The sequence below is a fragment of the Limtongia smithiae genome (assembly GCF_038497785.1).
Source record: "Limtongia smithiae strain NRRL Y-17922 unplaced genomic scaffold V1518scaffold_4, whole genome shotgun sequence".
NCBI classification, from domain to species: Eukaryota; Fungi; Ascomycota; class Lipomycetes; order Lipomycetales; family Lipomycetaceae; genus Limtongia; species Limtongia smithiae.
The window spans coordinates 622,128-645,467 of record NW_027117625.1 but is presented as its reverse complement, the minus strand read 5'-3'; the positions used below and the strand labels follow the sequence as shown (position 1 = coordinate 645,467).

Sequence of the window (23,340 nt, the reverse complement as noted above, 5' to 3'; positions counted from 1 at the left end):
CTACATCGAACGTAAGCGCATTCATCACAAGTCTTTACACCAGACCTGTTGTGTGCGCGGAAACCGCAAACGCGACTGACTGAGGCGAATCCGGTGGCAACTTGCGCTGGCGAATAAGTCCCACGCGAACAGAGTAGGGCCATATGACCGCGAGCGGGGTAGCAGGACTGCGGGCAGAAAGCCACAGCGCATCATGATCAGCAGGCAGTCCAGAACCTGCAGTCTTACTCTCTTCTGTTGTCCTCGCTGACTGGTCCCACGTCCCCGCCCTTCTCATCTCGCGGGCTTTAGTCCGCGCTCGGTCTCCGTACAAAAGACCTGTTCCCGTCCCCGAGCTCTTTACAGTCGCTCCGAAACAACAAGCACCGCCGCTAGTGTCCTTCTTCGCTATTGCACGTCAGGCCTATAGCTGTGCGTCTCTTGCCCATCTTTGTGTTACGGGTCTCGACTACCCCTCACTTCACGCACCCTCCTTGCGGCCGCCAAACTAATGCTCTTAACAGACAACTTCTCTCGCGAAAAACAGCTGAGTGTGCGAATGCATCCGACCTGAATATGACAGACAACCCCGTGGGGACATGCACACCGCCGCTGCACGGCAAAGACAAAGACGGCATGAACAATAACGAAGAGCCCAGCACGACAGACAAGACCGCCAGCGAGCACACCGCGAGCGACCTAAGAGTTGAGGTCGAATGGGGGCCGAACGACCCGCAGAATCCCATGAACTTATCGCTAGCCAGAAAATGGACAGCGACGTGGATCACCAGTATAGGCGCGCTGTGTGTGTATGTGCTGGACAACTCGGCTTTGAACGATACTCGTTACTGACAGTGCCATGCACAGGGCCGTGTCAAGTTCTATCTATAGCACAGCATTTTCCGACATGGAGACAGAATTTGGAGTCAACCAGACCACCGCAATTGCTGGAATGACTGTCTTCAACTTTGGAATGGGTTTTGGGCCTATGATCTACTCGCCGCTATCAGAATTCTACGGACGACGTATCATATATCTGTTCTCTTTCTTCTTCTATCTTGCATTTCAGTTTCCCATTGCGTTTGCTCCCAACATTGTGGCAGTTCTCGTGAACCGGCTACTTTGCGGACTTTCTGGAAGTGCGTTTCTATCGGTTGCTGGCGGAACCGTAAGCGACATCTTTCCAAAGTCGCAGCTCGGCCGGCCAATGATGGTATTCACCGCAGCTCCATTTTTAGGACCTTGTCTCGGTCCTTTAATTGGTGATTTTATTGCACACGGCCGAAGCTGGCGATGGGTATTTTACGTGATGATCATGTGGACCTTTATCATGTTAATGTTGATTTGCCTGTTTGTTCCAGAAACATACTCTCCCGTTTTACTTCGCTGGCGGGCGCAGAAGTTACGGAAAGAGACTGGAAACCAAGGATATTATGCTGAAATTGAGGTGAACAAGAGGAGCAGGTTGCAAACTATTTTCTTCAGCATCAAGCGGCCATTTCAACTACTCTTTCTCGAGATCATGGTATTCTGTCTATGTCTCTACACTGCCGTGCTCCTAGGCGTCATGTATCTTTTCTTCGAGGCTTTTCCACTTGTATTCAAGAACAACCACAATTTTCAAGATCAGTACATTGGTCTAACGTTCCTTGGTCTCCTGGTCGGAATTCTAGGCGGTGTTATCACTGAGCCCTATTGGCGTTCACTTTACACAAAGCTTGCATTGAAAAAGGGCATCGCCGAGCCGGAATTCAGGTTGCCGCAAGCAATATTTGGCAGTCTGTTTGTGCCTGTTGGGATGTTTTGGTTCTCATTCACGACTTACAGCTCTGTACCGTGGATTGTTCCAATTCTGGCAGGAATTCCATTTGGCTTCGGTATGATTTTGGTGTTTTCTGGCGTTTTTACTTATTTGGTCGAGTAAGTTCTACGCATTTCAGCAACAGTCTATATTTAGAGACTAACAGCGAAGCCAGGGCATACCAACCATTTTCTGCATCTGCGCTAGCTGCAAACTGTTTCATACGAAACACATTCGCAGCAGCATTTCCTCTATTTGCTGTTCAAAGTGAGAGTGCCTTGTTTTGTTGAGCTGACCACGAGAGTATAATACTAACTTCTGCGTAGTGTTTAACGGAATGGGTTATGTGTGGGCACCAGCATTGCTCTCTTTCATTATTCTGTTCACTGCCCCTTCGACTTTCTTATTTTACAAGTACGGCAAGCATTTGCGAGAGCGGAGTAAGTTTGCGTGGACTCGGCCCGAGTTGAAGTCGTGATGACTTGCCGCATGATGGTGGAAATAGTTTATCGGCACAGCAACAGCGGAGCCGCTGTGCTAATCAGCGCTCTGTGGATTGCCGGGCATCTATCTACTACAATCGTCCAGGTGCACGACCATCATCTTTTAACTGCGATGGATATTCATGATTTCTGCAACTAGACCTGAGATCGACGCTTACAGAATTTGTGAAGACTGCCAGATATAATATCTAGCATTTCGATATTAATCCACATCTAGATCGTCATCAGCATTTAGGGTTATCTGACTTTGGCATCTGTTTAATGAACACTGGGGTTACTGTACTGCGAATATTAGGGGTTACATGTACAAATAAATTCATTTAGCTAATGAATTCCAGAAAAATATTAGGCTTGCATTGTTTATGGCGGGAGTGGGGTGTGAGTGTCGTCGGAAGGAACTATGGAAGTTATTTTGGAACTTGAAGCATGTAACTAAGGACAGAGCTTTGTTTGACGGCTGCCGTGTAAGTGCCCCCAACTTTGTGAGTATTCTTCCACTCTTCCCCTCGTGATCATCGTCACAGATTTGGATGTGCAAGCTCTGCGAATTTCGATCCCAACGACACACCAACTCAGGATGGACGAGCGAGGGCCACCGAAGGTGAAAAACAAGGCCGCAGCGCCACTGCAGATTACAGCAGAACAGATTCTGCGGGAGGCCTACGAGCGCCGTGAACCATCTCTACAAGTTCCGAAGCAGCGGATAGCTGATCTCGAGGAGGTAAGTGTATTGAGGGCTAAGAAACGCTTTGAATACTAACTTTATATCCAGCTTCACGAATTTCAAGGACGTAAGCGGAAAGAATACGAAGATGCGCTGCGAAGAAACCGGCTGAACATCCACCAGTGGATCCGGTATGCTCAATGGGAGCTCGAACAGAAAGAATATGCGCGTGCGCGGTCTATCTTTGAGCGTGCGCTTGAAATCGAGCCCACAGACGTGCCGCTATGGCTGCGATATATCGAGTCTGAGATCAAGAACCGCAACGTCAACCACGCGCGAAACCTGTTTGATCGCGCGGTGACGCTACTACCCCGGGTCGACAAACTATGGTACAAATATGTGTCCATGGAGGAGACTCTTACAAACGTGCCGGGTACGAGAACTGTGTTTGAGCGGTGGATGGAGTGGGAGCCAGAGCCACAGGCGTGGCAGAGCTATATTAATCTCGAGAAACGATATGGTGAATATGACCGCGCGCGGGCAATTTTTGAGCGGTTCACGGTCGTGCATCCGCAGTCCGAGTACTGGATTAAATGGGCTCGGTTTGAAGATGATTACGGCTCGCCGGAGAACGTGCGCGAGGTATACGCTACCGCTGTTGACTCGCTGCGTGCGGCCGGCGATGAATTTGTGGACGAGAAGTTGCTCGGCAGCTGGGCGAAGTGGGAAGCGCGACAAAAGAATTTTGAGAAGGCGCGGGAGCTATACAAGTTCGGCTTAGACACCTTAAGTCGAGCGAAGAGCATGCGGTTGTATAACGAGTACAGTGCTTTTGAGAAACAATTCGGCGACCGCGAAGGTATCGAAGATGTTATTTTTAAGAAGCGAAGGGCTGAGTATGAAGAAAAGGTGGTTGAGAATCCCCAAAATTACGACGCGTGGTTTGATTATCTCGCAATGTCTGAGGAGTCTGCGCAAACCTCTGAAGAAGTACGTGAACTGTACGAGCGCGCTATCGCGAATGTACCGCCCACTCAGGAAAAGCGACACTGGCGGAGATATATTTTCCTGTGGATAAGGTACGCGATCTACGAGGAGCTGACGACAAAGGACTTTGAGCAGGCGCGAGACGTGTACAAGGCATGTCTCAAGCTGATACCACACAAGCAGTTCACATTCGCTAAAATTTGGTACATGTACGCGTGTTTCGAAATTCGCCGGAACAACTTACCCATCGCGCGCAAGCAACTCGGCATGGCACTCGGTATGTGTCCAAAGCCGAAACTGTTCAAGGATTACATCGATCTCGAAATGAAGCTGCGCGAATTCGACCGGTGTCGGAAACTGTACGAGAAGTTTTTGCAGGTTTACCCAAAATATTCACAAGCGTGGTTGGATTATGCTGAACTAGAACAAATGCTGGGAGATGAAGAGCGTGCTGGTGCTATTTTGCAATTGGCCATGTCGATTCCAGGCGTGAATTTGGGTTTATAAGAGTGATCTGTTTGCGTATTTGCGTACGCTTGTATGATAGGGGACATGCCATGTTATATGGTCATGAACAAATCAAGCTTACAGGACGTCAATTTTCCTTCTATAAACAATGTAGCATAAACCCGCTCCGTGGACAATTGTAAACCAAACAATGTCGACTACTAATCAACTATGCAATATGAAATATAACACCAATCGATACCCAATTCAAACCCAATATAGCTAATAGACCCAATATTAGAAGAAGCGCTGTACTATGCCGTGACGGGGCGCAGAAATGGTGATTACGACGATTTGCCAGTTCTAGCTTCAAACTCTCGCAGCTGGGCTTCCAGCTCCAGAAATGCCTCGTCGGACAGGATGCCATCCAATTTGCTGTCAATGTTGTCAAGCATCGCCTCAAGAGCCTGCAGAGAGAATAATCGATTAGTCTGCGCAATATTACGGCAAGGCGATAGGCAATGAGCACTTACGGTGGCAGCTTTCTCGGCCTTCATCAGCTCCTGGTAGGCGGTGGCAAGATCAGCGCGACTACTCTCAGGAGCAGCAGCATCAACGGTATTAACAGGTTCCTCGGCGGTCATTGCGTTGGCGCGTTGTCTCCGTAGACTCGAAGGAGTGCGTGTAGAAGATAAACAGGGAACAGAGCACTTTCGAGGTCCGTGAGTTTCGCTAGGGTTGCTGGCGATAGGTTGGGAGGTCTCGGACTGAGAGTTCGGGGACCCAGGATACGGATAGTGTGCGCTAGGCAACTGACTTCCTTATTGCGGGTGCACAACGCCCCGACACCGCAGTTCCACAGTCTAACGACATCAGGACCATACAAGAGTAGTTGTAGGCAAAATTCAAGCAAAAAACTACGTTTGTCTAATTGGTCGAAACCAAAGAGAGCCGAACATCGAATTGTAGGTCACGTGGTTATGACGCAAGCGCGCGTCGCAGAAACCTCGGCTTGCGGATCACGTGGCTGGCCTGGGCGTGAACCCCACACCGCCGGCTCCCCCGCTTACTCGGATCTCTTATATTCCTCCATCCTCCTCCACGCCAGCACTGTCCACGATATACCCAGAAAGCTAATTTGCCACCAGTCAGCGACACCGGCGTGTATTATACCGTCCGAGCTGTTCCCTTCTCTGCTATACACCTCTGGCCACCGCATTCGCAAGATTAGGTTATCTATGGCTTCCAACACCGCAGAATGCTCCGTCGGGCGCAACCCACTTGCGCAGTTCACAAAACATGTCGGTGAAGACCGCTCGTTACAAAGAGATCGACTTGCTGGGCCCTCAGGCACGAATGCTGCGTCGTCGTCTAGTGCTCCCGGCGCCGCGATGCGGACATTTGCCGCGAGGCCAATGAACGCTGCCGACCAGAATGTGAGTACTTTACATTACGGTTCTGCGATATTCACGGTCAGTGTACTAATGGTTTGTTATAGATGATGGAGGGTTTCATGTCACAAGTCCCCATGCCAGTCGGTCAGGATAACTTATTCGCGTTCGACTCGATGCGCCAGGAAGTCATGGACATGTACAAAGCACAGCACAACCAAGCAACATTTCACGCCAGTAAACAGCTCCCCACCGCTTCACAACACCAATGGTCTCAAGAATTTGCCTCTAGAATGCAGCCACAGCAGCCACAACAGCAGGCTGATGGCGCACGCAGCGCTGATTGGATATCACAGTACTCCGCCGCCGGTGGCACCCCTGGCGTACTTGTGCAGCCTGGACCGCAGTTGGGGCGGAGCATATATAACATGCCTATGGGCAGCCTTTACTCCTCTTCGATGATGTTCAACGCGCCAGCCTTTGCGCCCGCGGAGCCTATGATGACACGGAATGTTCCCGCGCAGCAGAGTAGGATCGTGGAGCTACAATCAAGCGACTGGGAAGAGCAGTTTAAGCACATTGAAGCCGAAAATCCAAATGAGGAAGATGTCGCGCAGGAAGAAGAAAACGGCATTTCAGCGAGCGACGTGCTTGGCGATGAAACCTTTCATGGCGACTTTGAGAGCATATGGCGCGGTATTCAAGAACGGCACATGCAGGATGGCACGGCATCCGAAGTTGGGTATGTGAATAATCTCGATTCGACGACCGCGAATGTGTTTGAAAACGAGAGATTTCAGGATGTGTTGGATAACGAAGCATACAATCCTTTCAACATCAACAGCGATACCGGCGAGATTACAATGCCATGGGATAAGGATTTTGAGGAATTTTCGGCATCGCGGCATGATGCGGGCGATTATCAGTTTGAGCCTGAGAATACGTACAAGAGCGAGGACTTATCTGACCCTTTCGCTGAGGGAGTTCGATTGATGGAGACTGGCGGCAACCTGAGCGAAGCTGCACTTGCGTTTGAAGCCGCTGTGCAGAAGAATCCGGAACATGTTGAAGCATGGACCTTTCTAGGTACTGTGCAAGCACAGAATGAGAAGGAAGATCCGGCGATCCGCGCGCTTGAGCGCGCCGTGAAGCTCGATCCTGACAGCCAAACCGCGCTCATGAACCTAGCCGTTTCGTATATCAACGAGGGTTACGAAAACGCGGCGTACGCGACTCTTGAGCGCTGGATCGCGACGAAGTACCCCGACATCGTGTCTGTCGCGCGGGGACAGCAGCCAAGTCTCTCCGATGCTGACAGATTCCGCCTGCACGACCGGGTGACTGAGCTGTTCCTGCGCGCGGCGCAACTGTCGCCGGAGGGCATGTCCATGGATGCTGACGTGCAGGTCGGCCTTGGAGTGCTGTTTTATGGAAACGAGGAGTACGACAAGGCTGTTGACTGCTTCAGCGCAGCCCTAAGCGTGCGTCCAGATGATCCGCTAATGTGGAACAGACTCGGCGCGACCCTTGCGAATTCACGAAGGTCAGAAGAAGCGATCGAGGCTTACTACAAAGCACTCGAGCTTCGTCCATCGTTCGTACGCGCTCGGTATAACCTCGGCGTGTCGTGCATCAACATCGGTTGCTATAAAGAGGCCGCACAGCACTTACTCACCGCACTCGAGATGCACAGAATCCCCAACGGCCAAGTTGCTGCGTCGTCATCGGCTCACGCGAGTGACGACGAAGTGCTGGCGAACCAGAGCACAAACTTGTACGAGACCTTACGGCGTGTGTTTGTGGCTATGGACAGACGCGATCTTGCAGACAAGGTAATAAATGGGGTGGATCCGGCTATGTTTCGCGGGGAATTTTAAAAGGGACAAATAGCGGTTGCACATACACAGTTGGCAATGCCGATTAAAATATAATGTCATGGTTCACCTTTGCGTAGGCAGTCATTCGATATGTTGTAATCCCTCGACTCTAACAAACTCCATGACAACAGGCTTTCATACTAACAGCTAACATCACATAATAAAATTTACAACTTTGATCTGATTGTTCCCTTGGTCAAGTCGCCCTCGGCATACATGCGATCAATGTCTGCTCTGTAATACTTTACACATTCATTGCGCTTGGTCTTCATCGTAGGGGTCACCAGTCCGTTTTCCGGAGTGAATGGCTCAACCTTGATCATCAAGTTCTTGACCTTTTCAAAGCCCTGCAGCTTACTGCGTGCCACCGCCTTGCTCATGTTCTTCAACACCGCCTCGCGCACAGCAATCTGATCGCACGCTGCCGCCAACGCGTGCTGATCAGTGGGACTAATATGAGAACCTAGGACGCGCGACGCGAAAGGTGCAAAGTTATCAGGATTGACGCCGAATATGCCAACGAGAAAGCTCTGCACAGAGTCGCCGTGTACAAACGCGGTGGAGATGAGATCGCTGCCGGCGATATATACATTCTCGATCTGTTCCGGCGCAACATATTCGCCTTGTGAGAGCTTGAAAAAGTTCTTGACACGGTCAATAATGTGTACACGACCGCGGGAGTCGATCTTTGCGACGTCGCCAGTGAGGAACCAACCGTCCTTGTCAAACGCCTCCGCGGTCTTGTCCGGTGCCTTGTAGTACTCCCGGAAAATAATCGGTCCGCGCATGAGCAGTTCACCCCGAGGACCGCCCTCGTCCGTCGATCGGTAATTCATCTCCGGGACGTCACGCAGGCGAATCTCGACCGAGATCGCAGGCGGACCGCAGTGATCTGGCGTTTTATCTGTGGGCTCGCCGAGCAGGCCGAACGCAAAACTCTCAGTAAGACCATAGCCCTGTACGACGTTGCACGCAAACGCAGCGCGCAGGAATTGCAGCGTGTCGCCTGTGATCGGCGCGGAGCCAGTGGTGATCACCTGCAGACGATCAAAGCCTGCGTTCTTCCTGATCTTGCGCGACCACAAAGCATCCCAAAGTACGCTCCTACCCTGACCCCCATTGGCCATGTCGTCCAGTTTCGACTGGAGCGCCTTGCGAGAGATGGCTCCAGCCATGCCAGGCGCGTTCACAGTCTTCACGCGAACAGCCTCCTCAACGCGGTTCAACAGACGCGGAACCGACGGGAATACGGTCGGACGTAGAGCTTTGATATCATCCAGCACCTCCAAAACCTGGCCGTGGAAAAATCCATACGCGGCACCAAAGCACATAACTTGTGCCAGAGTCAATCTCTCGTAGATGTGAGCTAGGGGAAGATAACTGATGACAATAATTTGAGCTCTATGCTCGAAAGCTAGATGGCAAGAGCAGGCTGCAAGAGCAGCAAGCGCATTCGCATGCGTAAGAACCACGCCCTTTGGACGGCCGGTCGTGCCAGATGTGAAGTTGATGGTCAGAATACCATTGGGCAGCGGCGGGTGATGCGGCACAAGGTCGTCACGGCCCATCTTCTCAACTACGGTGCAAATAGTCAGTAGTGCAGCAGCTAGATACTAGAATGTCAGATTATACCTTCGCTAAACGAAAATAGCTTCACATCCTGTGTCGCTGTCCACGTCTTCAACAGGCTGCGCTTAGAATGTCCTGGCATGTCGAGCGGCGACTCTAGATCATCCATGCTAATGATAATCTTCAAATACGGCAGCTGACTCTTAATCGCCAGTATCTCAGGAATGTTCTATATCAATTGCCGGTTAGTTATGGCGGGATCAATTCGAAGCAGGTAGTGTATACACACATTAATCGAAGCGACGAGGATTCTGGTCTCCGTCAAGTTCATGATGTATTCACTCGCATCGGGACCCAGACTGTCGTAAAGCGTCACAGCGTACAATCCATAGGCTTGCAGCGCGAAATCGGTGATAATCCACTCGGGCCTGTTCGGTGCGTAGATGCCAACAGGGAAATTTGTCAATTCTGTTATTCCGGCAAAATCCCTCGCAAGCCGTAGCAGTCCACTTCCAAAATCAGTGCGCCGCTCTGCGACGCGGGAGTAAGATTCCCATTTGTATGCACTCCAGGTCTTATACTCGGGGATATATTCGCGGTGGCCGAGAAACTTGGCATCGCCGCGTGTGCGTACGGTGTTCTCGAAGCCTTCGTACAGGGTCTGCACAGCGGGGTGCAGTACGTCGATCAGGCCATCAAGAGAATGCACGTTCCGGTAGATTGGAGAGTATCCCGGTGCCTGTGTTCCGGGCAGCGGAATAGCCATCGGCTGGCCCTGGGGGGTTTCAATCGAGATGATATCGTCCGCGGTCGGGATGGGCGCTGTGACCGGGAAGACGGACACAAGCTTTGCGTCAGCCATGATGGAGAAATTGTCCGGATCGGCAACAAGACGATTCAGGAAGTACGGTAAGTCCTCGACGGAGTCGCGGCAGGAGCAGGATTCGACAACAGCGATAGCGGAGCAGACGTGGCGGTCAACGACAGCGTATTATAGCCAAAATAGAGCCTAGAGTTTCGCTGTGAAACTGCGGGGGATTGCGCTGGTGCGCTGCACGACCCCCTCGGTTTTGTAAGAGAGCCGGTAGTGCCCCTCCCCCACGAAACTACGTCATCGCTCTTCCCGCGCCTCTGATCCCCGCTTCTGGCCTCGGCTGCCATCGCCGTCGCAAGCTACCCGCGTCCAGCTAGGTCACATGGATTGCAAATCTACCAACTCCTCAGTCATATTCGTCACTAGTTCGTAAAGGCCTATTACATCGTCCTACAAGCGCCACTATCACAGAGTCGAGGCTGCACACAGGTCAGTTGAAGACGACGAAAGAGCACCTGAAAGAGTAAAAACTTACTGGCAAAATGATACGTCTCGATGAGGTACTGGTAATCCGCGACGTATAGACTCAGAAGATTAATCACGGGAATATGCTCCGTCCGCTTAATCACGCCGTCGATAATCGGCCTATAACACTTTGTTAGCAATCAATCAACTGTCCCCAAGAGCAATCCACTCACTTTGTGAAACTTTCGTAGAACTTGCCGCGTACAAGCCACCACCACAGCGCATCGCTTCTATTCTTCAACTCCGACTTCTCCAAGCCAGTCAATCTGGCGGACGCGCCAGACAAGCCGTGTTCTCCGGCAGAGAGCGTATCAATTATACCATCCCGACAACCATATTCAAAGGCAAAACCAATCACCCAAGGCATCCACTCGATCGCTTGTCGCATTCGTCGCGACGACGAAAGTCTCGGAGATTCCTTCAATTGCTGCGACGCCATGGTCAGAATAGCGTACGTGAGTGGTCGTAATATATATAAAATCTCCTTCATCGTGCCATCACTGCTCAGCTGATGAAGTAGCCGCGGACCGGATACAATATCATCGGGCTGCAACACCTTCTTCATAAGAAACTGCGCTACAGCGTCGCTGTTGGCAGCCGGCAACTGCGCTAGTCGCTGTCCCGTCCTCGGCATCATCCAGTGATTTGCCTGATCAACTTCTTCCCGCGCGATGAATGCCGGATCATCTGGATTCAACAGATTGGGATCAATCTCGCGTCCTGGAATCACTTCTGTCGGTAACATCCGATTCCCTGTAAGCTTGAGCAGATACAGCCTGCAGGCAGCTTTTGCGCTCTCTATGCTCAAGATTGCAAGCTTTTGTCCTCGCACGCCGGTGCGCTTTCGTAGTAGTGTCTCCAGTAGCAATTCAACGCGCTGCAAAATAGATAGAAAGTACGCGGCCCGCTTGTACGCCACGCTGTGTATGGTGAGATACTGCGTATACCGAGAATGTCGAGATGGTCTAAATCCTGCTGTGAACCCTCGAGACGAGTTCAGTGCCCGCTGCAGGATTGTGTCGTGATATAAGCCCAGTATTCCCAGCGCCGTGGAAACTAGTGATCAGTTAGCAGCGTTCACGCAAGTGACCGCTGATCTCCACTTACTTGCTTCAGTGGCCACTTCCACGTCCTTGAAACGTCCGGGAAAAACGTATGTCAAATGCTGCAACGTCGACTCGACCGACGCTATCTGGCTGGCATTTCGAAGTAAAAACGTTTCATACGAGCTCAACCAATTCGACGAGGGCGCTTTCTCGTCCGTGGACAAACATGGCGCTTTTGATCCGTTCTCTAGTGGTATACAGTAGCTTCCGTTATCAGTCGGCGTCTCCGTACTGGTGACGCTGTTCTTCTCGTCGTTGTACGGACCATTACTCGTCGACGAAGAGGTCGACTCGGTTCCATCTTGATCACACTCCTGCGTTGGTACTCTCACGCCTGATGAAGCTCTTTCTTCGCTGAGAACCATTTTGCAATGATCAGTGCTGCTAGATCGTCAAATTGCTGGGATAGAAGTCTAGTCAATGGTAGTCAAGGCTTTGGGAGTGTGGGGTTGTGTGGAGCCGATGGTATACCGGATACGCAGCCCACCACGCATCAGACGGAACTATAATTTTGCGGAGATCCTCCCAGCAAAACCGACTTCCCCGCGCCTAACGACAGAATTTGAGGAAAATTCAACTTGTCTCCCAGATTCAATTCCTTTCGACGAGTTGTAACGGTAGGTGATATCTACTCTAGTATGTATCAGCCGCGGAAGTTCTATTCCCACAGGCGTGGTGAAATCTCGTGTGACGCCACCCTCTATCGGCGATCTGTACTGATCTATATTCCCCACAATCATGTTTGATATCCGCCATAGGAAGCTACTAGCTGTTATACCCTCTTCTTACTTTGCTGTATAACCCGTCTAAAGTGTACTATTGTTAGAGTGAAAAATCCTGCAGTAGGGACCGAGCTTGCTCCCGCCAACATTATCGCTGACGCCACTAAACTTCGGCTCGTCAAGCACACTTCACATTACTGAGAGGCGAGGGTTTTGCATGTGGAATGTGTGCGATTAATTTGGTTTTTCTTAAATCGACATGTCGAACTGACAGCTTCATCATGGAGACAGCCACTGCTAGCCGCGAGGTTCTTCAGCTCATATGCAGCATTACAGCTCTAAGTAAGACTACATATTCTAGTTGTTTGATACCGTTCATCACATCTTACAGCCGCTACGAACAACAGCAACATATAAGGAAGGTCGAGTCTGGCGAGTTTATGAAGCAGCTATATTCTTGCCAGCAGGCGCGACCATAGCTTGCAGCCCACACTAGCCAGCATGATGTCGCCCAGTAAATTGCAAGTGCCATGGGAGTAGCCCAAGCTGATCATGCCTTAGGTTGCGTCGTGTCGTCACGGCACACGACGGTTGTTCATTAATATTAGAGTACTCAGACCGCCGCCGCCAATTCGTGTGTTCTAGCCACACATCCCCACCTACATGCGTGTGAAATACATCACCATGGCCACGTGTATAATGCTATCAATGAAAAATTAACGGGCAAATGCAGAAAATTGCGAAATTGCGCTGCGTCCATGCTACGCGCGCCGTGTGCTCTGTACACATACTACTAGAACCCCAAACAAGACAATCACGCACGGACCCTGCGGAGTTCGCGCGAAACGAAAGAAGGAAGTCGAGAAAGAGCAAGAGTGGCGTCAATTGTTCGCACGTTTACTAGTGGCAGAGATCTCAACTTTGTGCGAGCAATATGGCATGGAAACTTGGAGGGCGGGAGCATGTCTACCACTTACCGCATAGCAGAGACTCATTAAGAACCACCGAGCAATGGGGATTGTTGCACGGCCTCACATAATCGCACCTGTATCTCGGTCCTCTGATTTGATCTATAATTAACAGCGTTGCACAGTAAGCTGGCTAATATACCCCACCGCAACTCCCCGAAATTGCATTTCGCGGACTTCGCTAGGTCCAATCGAGCGGACAGAGCAGACCGAGCTTCGGAGCCTCTCCTTAAGCACGTCAATTAAGGACCTAATCGGTTCGGACATTTCTGACTGGCCGCACCACAGCAACGTAGCAAACTCCAAAAACGAGGTTCGAGGCCTCTGAGATGAACACTAGTTGATAGCGCGTGAAACAACGACAAGACAAACGCGCGAAGCACGACTATAAGCTTCACTCGTTGCCCTCCACGCTCAACAGCCGCTCACAAGCACTCCACTAGAGCCATCGTAGTTTTTAGTGTCGCTATATTATATATTCAGATAATTTATATGTACATATAAAATACAGTATAATACAAACTGTTTTCGTGTTCTAAAATCCAGATGAAACCCCGCACCAGAGCAGCTTTTTGCGAAATCACCGATACGTCCAACACCATTTGCAAAATGTATGACAGAAACCAAAGCCGATAAGCATGAAAGTAACAAAAAAGTAAATGACCTGGTATGAGGTTATTATATACAGACAAGTTGAGCAGCATTCTAATTGAGTATTCGCCGTTCTGTGTATATAAAATGTCGTTCCGTTCCGGATGTACAAGTCTAACGAGGCACGACATGTAGTTCGTGAGATATATAACTTTCAATGATGTACCAATCATCGTAGTGATCTTAATTAAACACACGGCGTTAAGGTCCGTCGCCGTTCTCTTCTGTTACCAAAATCGTCCTGCTGAACTGCGCTGCCGTGTCCTCTATGTTCACTGACCATGACACTGAATATAAGGTGTTAGACTGTGGCGTAATCATTTGCGATGCCGAATTCTCCATGCGGTTCGTACTGGAAGTACCGCCGAATGTGACGTCGGAATGCGCATGCGACTGTCCCGGATCTTCGTGCACGATGTTCAGCCCTAGGTCTCGGGAGTACGACTGGCCGATATTCGACTCAGGCAGCTTTTCTCTTCGCACATTGAATTGCACGTCGTCAATGCCGTCGAGCCCACCAAATGCCCACAAAAACGCGGAACTGTCGTCGGGTAAAATGTTGCGCACGCCGTTTCGAAAGCCTCGAACTAGCTCGTATGCTAGATATTGTCGATGGTGATCTGAGACTATACAGTGCGCTAGTCCGAGTCTCTCAAAAACTTTTTCGCGTAATTTCGCGTCGACTTCGTCGTCCGGTCGCTTCAGGACAGATCCATACGAGGCCGCGGGCGTCAAGACCGGTCTTCCTCTTCCAGAGCCGTCCTGAGTGATCCACGCTGAGGACACCGCCGGCCCATGCCGTTTTCGTCGTTTGCTAGACGTAGGGGTGGATGCACCAGATAAATTAACAGCAAACGAACCAGACCCTTCCAGGACTCCGGAAGACTGCTGTCCTTGGGATGTCTATCACAAAGTTAGAAACATCGCGAAACCCAGTAAGAACGCGTAACACACGCTAAATACCTGCAACAAGCTGGAATCTGCCGGGGACTGTAATGGGTCACCCGCATCCACGGTCACTGAAAGTGTCGGCTGATGCGGCGAGGCAAAGGTAGTCGATACCCGCGGTCGCCGTTGCCTCAGTTCTGGGAGAAGCGCTCGCAGTGCCAGGTCTTCCTCGGTCGGCACTCCATCGCGTACAGTCGCCGGGAGTGTCGGATCAGGAATATGCGAAAAGTAGACATGGGATTTTCCCATGCAGAACTCAAAGAAGGAATCAATGTGCATCGCGCGCATCCATCGCTGTTGGTACCGTTAGCTAGATACAAGCGCCTTAATTAAGGGAACCGTGAAGCCCGAACGGCCAAATTTCTGGCCCAGGAATGCGGAGGTCCCCTCATGCAAATTAATGCTAGCGAAACAAAGCACGTACCTTTAGCCGAACGGCATATTGCTGAACCTTTTGCGAGCTCTGCTCCGGTGTGCGTTCTACCCCTAACTCGGTCACCAGTTTCGTCCACGTTTTAATCTCGCCGATTTCAAACTGCCGCAGAAGAGATAAGAGTGCGGTCACGTCGAAGGCCTTGCCATCACTCTTTGGCACATTCCGGAATGCGGTGCGCAGCTCGGTAGTGTCCACGCTTGTCGGCAGGACCGGATTGCAGTAGATGATGAACTGGACGTAGGCGTCTTCGATGACTTGTAGTGAATCTGTGTCAAAGGACGACGGAATGCCGGGTAGATTGCGGTCTGTGGAGACGTAGGAAGCTTCTGACTGCTGCTGCTGCGCACCGGCTAGAGACACGCGTCTATCGAGGTCTGGATTGGCATGAAAGATGGTCTGTTGTGCCCCGCTTCCGGAGCCGGTCGCGGTGCTGGAGGAGGTACGGTACATCTTAACCCCTCTCGCAGCGACCGCCGAGGCTGTAGACAAATCGACTGTAGAAGACACGGTCGGCGCTGCGGCATGGTGTAGGTTCTGCGATTGCGTCGACGACGAAGACGAGTAGCTGTTTCCGCGCGAGATCACTGGAGAAGCGTAGACTGTATAAGAACCGGGCGCTTGCATGCCCAGTGGTGGTGGCGGCTCGGCGTTTTGGACGACATGTGCGCGCTGTTCGCTGAGACCAGCAACGTTGGCAGGACTGCTTCCGACAGAGCCGCCGGTGGCGGAGTCGTGGCGCTGCGATGACGAACGCCGGGAAGCAGAGTCGGGATGTTGAGAGTACTGTTGCGACTCGTTGGAGCCGTAACTCGCCCTGCTGCCGTGGCGCTCGTAGGGCGAGTGCAAGGGCTGGTGAAGGTTGTCGAGGGGTGTGGGGTTTCGGGAGGCAGTAAGCTGATTGACGTACACAGACTCGGGAAGAGTCATGAGGTCAGTGCGAGCGGAGTAAAACTCGGGGGCAAGATGAAGTGCGGCCATGTAGGAGCTGTCGTGGCTGGAGACGTATTCGTGCAGGTGGTTGTCGACGATGCGGGGGTCGGTGACGACGTTGACGTGATCGTAGATGCCTTGAAACTCGAGAGGATACGGGGGGTGCACAACAGAGGCAGCATGCGAGGGCTGCTGCTGGGCTGCAGACACGGCCTGCACGGCCGCAATATCTGCCGAGTCGCGGGACTGCGCGGGGGAGTGCGCCACTATCCGCGAATATATCTGGTCAGGGTCGAAGAACTGCGAGGAGACGTCGATATCATTGGGCGGGCGCAGGGCGTCGCCCTCAGCCTGTGCCTGAAAGCGCTGCGTGGAGGTCGCACTGGCCGAAGACGCAAGGTCGGGACTCAATTGGCTAGTGTGCGCGGATTCCTTATGAGAGGGTTCGTGGCTCATGTATGGCGCGGTGCGGGGGGGGAAGGATGGCGCGGACGGCGTCGGGGGCGGCGGGGAAGGCAGAGGCAGGGCGCGGGAGAGGCCAACAGACGGGGTTTACAGGGAGACCAGCCGGATGCATTGAAGACGAGTGGCGAGGGTGTACGGACTTGCAGCTGGGGGCGCGCGAGCGAGGACACGAAAACACGGGTGTTGACAGGGCTATGAGGCGCCGTCGCTGAAAGCGGAAGTCGCGTCTGCCAAATTAGCAGCCATAAATATCAGGGGCACAATAATTAGCCTGGCCGGCGGGGACAGCGCCGGGAGCGGCCGCAGAAAAAGAAAAAAAACATACTTTTAGTCGTGCCGCTAAGCAGGAAGCGACGCACAGGCAGACTGGGGGCAGGCGGGCGGGGGTGGAGGGGACGAAGCCGCGCGGGCTGGCGCCTCAGGTTAATATAATGGGCAACCGCGCCTGAAAGCGGTCGCTCTGCCCTGCGCGCTTTCTGCTGTGCGGCCGCACCCGTGTTCTGGAAGTCGAAAGACGGTTCTAAGTAGTGGCGTCGTTGCCCGGCCGCGACGACAGCGGTGCCCGGGTGCGATCGCGCGCCAGGTGATCGCACTAAGGGTCCATCGCGCACCGCCACCTCGCGTGGTCCCGCGCCGTTCGCAAGAGTCCTGTGGCGGTGCGGTGCCGACTGCCCACACCGCTCGTCGCGTCGCCGCCGGACTCTCTTGTTTGCGGGGCCCGCCCGGTTGGCAAATTCGCGCAGGTCTCACCACTGCCGTCGTGTATGCGCGTGCCGACTCCCGGCGCACGGAACACGCGCGGACCAGCATTCCCCGGGCTGTCCCCTTGGCAGTCGAACAGCGCGGCCACACATCATGACGCCCTTCCTCTCTGTCAGCAAGATTAATTTAATATGCCGTGTCTGTCGACCGGCTGCAGACTACTGGCGCCATCTGTCGTGCGCTCCGCCGGACGCAGGAGTCGGGACATCAACGCAGTGACGGGCTGTGCTGCTGCGCCGCGGTGGCGAGTGAGGGCGTGCGCTGATAAGGACCTGGCGCGGCTAGGCTGCGTTCGTTTAACGCGCTGGAAGCGCATGCGCTGCGGCCCTGTGGGGGTCGGCGCACGCGTACTTGTAGTGCTTTCTAGAACAAGGGAAGACGGTCAAGCCACAATCAGCGGATCCGCAACAAGCGCAAACTCTAATCCTCGCAGTGCAGCACCGCCGCCAGAGCCGCGACCCCACTGTGCCCGTACCAAGCCGCTACTGCTCCGCCATCACGGCGTGTTCTCTATCTTCTGGATCCTTCCTCGCCACTGCTGAGACCCGCTGTTCTGTCCCACCGCATATGCTTGGAGATTATTCTCGTCGCCGTTCGTCGATGGGCCCGTGTACCTGGCGCGGCGCGACGCTCGGTCGAGCATGCTCTTGCCGATTAACCGGCTGGCGGCCGGCCCTAACAAGCTAGGACTGCACGCTCCGCACCGCGCCTCTCAGCTGCTGTCGGCGTTTACCTACTTGCATGTGAAATTGGGATCCTAGCCACGCCTGTAAAAATTTTCACCTCGCACAGGCTGCCGCTTGCAGGCGTTGGCGCATCTGGCAAGAGTCTCTTGAGGCTCGCCTCGCATTGCGCGTCCTCGGCTTCGAAGGCTGGCTGTAGATTGATAAACATCATATTCTCTGCGCCAATCAGCATTGCCGTGTTTGGAAACGTGTCTCTCTGCGGATCCGAAATCCGATTGTACGGCCCTGCTACCGCCAGGGTCGCTGCTCAGCTTTGCTTAATGTTTCAGGAAAACACACGGAGAAAAAAATTTTAGTGTGCAAGCGGAAGAACAAACCGGCGCGAATACAAATGGATCAACGCTGTCTTGAAAATAGAATTGTTAACTTCGATTCGGAATGCGAACTCGCATCGCCGTAAGAGCTCGCTCAGCCCCTGACTCTGCGCATTTCTATCACCGACAAGTTCGTTACCACGAATCTGAGCTGCTGTGGTGCGTGAGCCGCACCAGACGCACTGTGGTACGGCACAGTGCGCTGCAAGAGGATCACATGCACAGTACACTTCGCGATGTGCTGCGCCTTGCGGTTCGATGTCAGCGTTCCGAGTCAGCTGCACGAACGTCGAGTGCTGTGCGCTGTCAAATGTCACACGTTAAAAACACCTACTTGAACCGGCGGCCAGTGTGCAGTGATTCGAATCCAGAGACGTGTTCGTGTTGCTTCGGCATTGCTGCGCCATCCTGCAGCCTCGCCAACCCCTGAAAAGTATTTCAGACGGCCTAGCGCCAAACGCTAATGCGCAACGCTTGCCCGTGCCATGACTCGGCAGGAATCGGCGCCGGCCGTCCTGCAAGGGTTTAGTGGCAAAGTCTAAACCTGCCGAACGTCCACGCGCACTCGCGTCGTCCTCGTGACCTTCACATGCTCTCAGTGACGTTCTTCGCCTAAACTCTCTGACGCGTGCTCGTCTCTCTACCCCGGGACCGGGAATGTCTGTAACGCAGGCCCTCCGAAGGATTGCCACCCGCGCCGATATCCAGCTGGCAACGCCATTGCCAGATCTTCCGGATAACGCCGCCAGCATCCATTCCACAATCCGTCACGCTTCTGTCGCCGTCGTTGTCAGATTTCGACCGCGCGCTGGCCACGAGGGTCTACCTTCCTCTTCCGGTCCGAACACTTTAGAGGAAGTGCTCCAGCAGGACTGGATCGATGGCAATGACGCGGATGTCCTGCTGATCAAACGGACAACGCGGCCATCGGATCGGTGGTCCGGGCATGTCGCTCTACCGTTAGTACCGTGGATCCCCAGCCTCGTCATTGCTCTCACACAGCTAATTTCTCTTCAGCGGTGGCCGACGCGATCCTGATGACGTGTCTGATTTGGCGGTCGCCGAACGCGAGACTTTGGAAGAAGTGGGCCTCGATCTTGACCAACATGCCGTCTACGTTGGGCCGCTCCCGCGGCGATATGTCACTACTCACTGGGGCGGCAACATGTGAGCAAACTCTACCCGAGCATTGTTTCATTCTCGACTAACTGAATGGCTGTATTTAGTTTTATGATCCTCTGCACGTACGGTATGTTAGCTCTGTGCTCTCCCGACTTGCAACTAGACCCAGGCTAATTTGTGTTTCGCAGTGTTCGTTCTCAAAACGCCTAAGCCCGTTGATCTTGTCCTGCAAGAATCCGAAGTGGCCCTTGCATTTTGGGTTCCACTCGCCGAACTATCGCGCAAGTCACAGCAATGTGAATTTGTCCGGCCGTTAATGAGCAGCTCTCTGCTGGCATTGCCGTGGTTGCTGCGGCCGTTGGTGAAGTCAGCGGTGGGGGAACTGCGATTTGAAGGCATCCGCATCTCGTCGCGATACACGTATGGCGATGACGACGAGGACAGACACGCGCCGGTCATCATGTGGGGTCTAACGCACAGCATCTTCACGGACCTATTCGACATCATGTATCCGTTGAAGTCTGGCTACCGGCCGCGGCTGCCGGGCGCTTCACGACTAGACACGCGTATTGTGACTGCGTTGCTCGGTAAGATGTACTTTGAGAGGCACGCTGGACGACCGCAGACATCTATCTGGACAAGATCTCGCAAGTCTGGTGCCCTGACTGGCTATGTCGTAGACCGCTACTACCATGTGTTTGAGACGGCAGTAATCGCGACGCTTGCCATACGCACTGCGCTGGGAATTGCAGTCGTGTCTGCAGCATACAAGAACTTGGTCGGAGGACGACGGTGAACTAGCTACTGGGGCCAGAGTCAATGCTTTTATTGAGAGCTACTCAGAAATTGCAAGTTTCGAGCCTAAAACAGCAAAACCTCTATCCCTATTAAGGTTCAAGTTCTAGGTTCAAGTGCGAGGCACAGAATAGTTGGTGCGGCTCATCAAGGAGGAGTTGCACCTGCCAATCGGTCGAGCAGTAACCAGTTTTCTTCAAAGCAAATCATCATCAGACACCGGTGCTCGAGTGCTGTCGCGCTACCAAGCGTGAAATCCCTCAGGTCTCTCAATTGCACTAACCGTGCTGCGCTCAAGTGCCAGTAATGGCTGAGGAGGTTCTTGCACGGCTCAAGGCCGTGAGCCCGGACGAGCTGCTGGTCGGGCCGGTATCAGCGGATAGCGCGATCCACGACAAGGACAATGTCACTGTCATTACTGCAGGGCCAGGCAACGTACAGGGAGTGGCGCTGCCGGACACCGAACGCCCTGGATACAGCGCTGTATATCGCAACGCAGCGACTAAAGACAAACTGATGCAGTCGTCGCACCCTCTGGTAAGTACCACCCCAGACTGACCGTGAATCAGCGCTGACATCTAGTAGATCCGCACTCAGTACGATACGTTTGATTATTCCGCCAAAATGTACCCCGAGCGTGATATGCTGGGTGCAAAGGTGCTCGTGGACAGACAGCGAGATATCTGGTCGCCGTTTGTCTGGCAATCCTACGGTACCATCGCCGAGCGACGAACGGCCTTTGGATCTGGCATGTTACACTTGAACCAGACTGTCGCGCAGAATCCGATCACAGAAAAATTTGCAATCACGCTATTTTCGAATAACCGTCCCGAGTGGATTATCACAGATCTGGCGTGCCACGCGTATAACCTCATCGTTGTGCCGTTGTATGACAAGTACGTTGTCACACCGTTGCAAGTTTTCGATAATAGCCCTAACAGTTATCTAGTCTTGGACCGGACTCAAGTGAGTTCATTCTCAATTCCGTTGAGTCGCCAATCTTGGTGTCCTCGCTGGCCGTATGTGATTTCGTGCCCTCACAAATGGCCTTCTAATCTAACGATGTGCAGCACATCTCGAAAATTCTGTCGTTGAAAGGCGACCTGAAGCACCTGAAAGTCATCATTTGCATGGATGAACTAGTCAACGATGATGATCTCCCGAATCAGAGCAAGAGAGACATCTTGGCTGCGTGGGGAAAGGATAAGGGAATCGCGTTGTACACGATGACTGAGGGTATGCATGGGAAATTAACTGCGAGCGTGGCCTGGCAATACTGACAGTTTACATAGTAGAGGAGATCGGCAGAGCGCACCCGCGTCCGCACAATCCCCCAAAGTCATCTGATATTCTGACAATCAACTATACATCTGGCACTACATCGGCACCGAAGGTACAGAATGGTTTGTAATATGCGCAAGATATCTGCTGATAGTGATAGGGAGTCGTGTTGACGCATGGGAACTTTGTGGCTGCTTTGTCCGTTGGATTCTGCCATTTGCCGCGAAACAAAGATACTAAGATTGAAACGATTCTGTCGTATTTGCCTCTAGCTCACATATACGAGCGCGCTACGGTTGGCATCGCGATTGCGGCGGGAGCAGGAATTGCGTTTTATCGGGGGGATGTGACCAAGATCCTTCCGGATCTGCTGGAAGTGCAGCCAACGAGTTTTACATCCGTCCCACGCATGCTGAATCGGTTCGAGTCGTCAATCAAGGCCAAGACCGTGCACGCGGTTGGCTGGCGGTCAAACATTGCGCGAAAAGGACTGAACACGAAGCTTCAGCAGCTATCGGCCGGTCATAGTCCAAATCACAGGGTTTGGGACCGGTTGATTTCTAAGAAAGTGCGCGCGAACGCGGGCATGAGCAGAGCGGCGGCAATCATTTCCGGATCCGCGCCATTGGCAGCGGAAACGCATCAATTTCTACGGGCAGCGTTTGGCATCCTCGTGTGCCAGGGCTACGGCTTGTCCGAGACCCACGGCGGGTGCACAGTGGGCCAGGATGAAGATTTCACCACGGGACACTGCGGACCGCCAGCGGTGACGACGGAGGTGTGCGTCAAGGATGTGCCTGAGCTGAATTACTATAGCACCGACAAGCCATGGCCTAGGGGAGAGTTGTTGATCCGGGGAACGACGGTGTTTCGGGAGTACTTCAAGGCACCTGAGTTGACGGCGGCGGCGATTGACGAGGACGGGTGGTTTCATACCGGCGATGTGGCGGCGATTGACGAGCTTGGTCGGGTTTACATTATCGACCGGGTCAAGAACTTCTTCAAGCTCGCGCAAGGCGAGTATGTTGCGCCGGAGCAGATCGAGAACGTGTATCTGGCGGGATGTCCGCTTGTGCAGACGCTGTTTGTTCATGGCAACTCACTTGAGGCCAACCTTGTTGGCATTGCCGCGGTGGAGCCACTTACATTCGCGCCATTCGCGTCAAAGCTGTTGGATCAGACAATCCAACCAACCGACACGGAGGCGCTGAAGGCGGCGTGCGCGAACCAAGAAGTGCGCACGGCGGTCCTGGCGGAACTCGAGCTCGTAGCGAAGGCGTCGAAGTTGCAGGGCTACGAGAAGATCAAGAACCTGCGTATATTTTTCGACCCATTCACGATCGAAAATGACACGCTGACGCCGACCATGAAGCTGAAGCGGCCATCTGCGGCCGCGTACTTCAAGGAGGTGATGCGGGAGATGTACGAGGAAGGGGATGTGGTTAGACGACTGCGCTAGCCAAGCAGTAGTTTAGTTTGAGTTGGTGGAGTGTGTGCACTGCGGGGCGGCCCTTGCCCGCGTATATTTCGGGGCATG

At 52.9% G+C, this 23,340-nt stretch overlaps 8 protein-coding genes across 8 annotated transcripts; 5 read left to right on the top strand and 3 right to left on the bottom strand.

The window, feature by feature from the left end:
- The first annotated feature begins 294 nt into the window (after positions 1-294).
- On the top strand, positions 295-2,522 carry V1518DRAFT_235664 (major facilitator superfamily domain-containing protein). The gene is made up of 5 exons (XM_066900961.1): positions 295-392; positions 504-788; positions 847-1,899; positions 1,956-2,047; positions 2,107-2,522. Exons 2-5 carry the CDS (start codon positions 556-558, stop codon positions 2,256-2,258), a joined length of 1,530 nt encoding a protein of 509 aa, XP_066760297.1. The 5' UTR covers positions 295-392; positions 504-555; the 3' UTR covers positions 2,259-2,522.
- A 203-nt stretch (positions 2,523-2,725) lies between these two features.
- V1518DRAFT_415018 (uncharacterized protein) lies at positions 2,726-4,631 on the top strand. Its single transcript, XM_066903707.1, has 2 exons — positions 2,726-3,004; positions 3,056-4,631. The coding sequence occupies exons 1-2, from the start codon at positions 2,861-2,863 to the stop codon at positions 4,439-4,441; spliced, it is 1,530 nt and encodes a 509-aa protein (XP_066760296.1). The 5' UTR covers positions 2,726-2,860; the 3' UTR covers positions 4,442-4,631.
- An 836-nt stretch (positions 4,632-5,467) lies between these two features.
- On the top strand, positions 5,468-7,823 carry V1518DRAFT_392809 (uncharacterized protein). The gene is made up of 2 exons (XM_066901780.1): positions 5,468-5,817; positions 5,880-7,823. Exons 1-2 carry the CDS (start codon positions 5,620-5,622, stop codon positions 7,647-7,649), a joined length of 1,968 nt encoding a protein of 655 aa, XP_066760295.1. The 5' UTR covers positions 5,468-5,619; the 3' UTR covers positions 7,650-7,823.
- V1518DRAFT_235332 (eukaryotic long-chain fatty acid CoA synthetase (LC-FACS)) lies at positions 7,733-10,264 on the bottom strand. Its single transcript, XM_066900960.1, has 3 exons — positions 9,508-10,264; positions 9,282-9,447; positions 7,733-9,225 (listed from the first exon to the last, which is right to left on the bottom strand). The coding sequence occupies exons 1-3, from the start codon at positions 10,078-10,080 to the stop codon at positions 7,817-7,819; spliced, it is 2,148 nt and encodes a 715-aa protein (XP_066760294.1). The 5' UTR covers positions 10,081-10,264; the 3' UTR covers positions 7,733-7,816.
- A 208-nt stretch (positions 10,265-10,472) lies between these two features.
- V1518DRAFT_372789 (peroxisomal membrane protein-domain-containing protein) lies at positions 10,473-12,028 on the bottom strand (the record flags this gene model as incomplete). The annotated part of the gene is made up of 3 exons (XM_066901404.1): positions 10,473-10,677; positions 10,731-11,613; positions 11,665-12,028. 3 exons carry the CDS (start codon positions 12,026-12,028, stop codon positions 10,473-10,475), a joined length of 1,452 nt encoding a protein of 483 aa, XP_066760293.1.
- Positions 12,029-13,804: 1,776 nt separating this feature from the next.
- V1518DRAFT_415002 (ARS binding protein 2-domain-containing protein) lies at positions 13,805-17,162 on the bottom strand. Its single transcript, XM_066903706.1, has 3 exons — positions 15,377-17,162; positions 14,968-15,246; positions 13,805-14,907 (listed from the first exon to the last, which is right to left on the bottom strand). The coding sequence occupies exons 1-3, from the start codon at positions 16,772-16,774 to the stop codon at positions 14,206-14,208; spliced, it is 2,379 nt and encodes a 792-aa protein (XP_066760292.1). The 5' UTR covers positions 16,775-17,162; the 3' UTR covers positions 13,805-14,205.
- Positions 17,163-19,262: 2,100 nt separating this feature from the next.
- On the top strand, positions 19,263-20,523 carry V1518DRAFT_426765 (NUDIX hydrolase domain-like protein; the record flags this gene model as incomplete). The annotated part of the gene is made up of 4 exons (XM_066906000.1): positions 19,263-19,564; positions 19,623-19,772; positions 19,832-19,854; positions 19,916-20,523. 4 exons carry the CDS (start codon positions 19,263-19,265, stop codon positions 20,521-20,523), a joined length of 1,083 nt encoding a protein of 360 aa, XP_066760291.1.
- A 153-nt stretch (positions 20,524-20,676) lies between these two features.
- On the top strand, positions 20,677-23,268 carry V1518DRAFT_234839 (eukaryotic long-chain fatty acid CoA synthetase (LC-FACS)). The gene is made up of 6 exons (XM_066900959.1): positions 20,677-21,059; positions 21,108-21,418; positions 21,472-21,541; positions 21,593-21,758; positions 21,815-21,915; positions 21,964-23,268. Exons 1-6 carry the CDS (start codon positions 20,829-20,831, stop codon positions 23,260-23,262), a joined length of 2,178 nt encoding a protein of 725 aa, XP_066760290.1. The 5' UTR covers positions 20,677-20,828; the 3' UTR covers positions 23,263-23,268.
- The last annotated feature ends 72 nt before the right edge of the window (positions 23,269-23,340 follow it).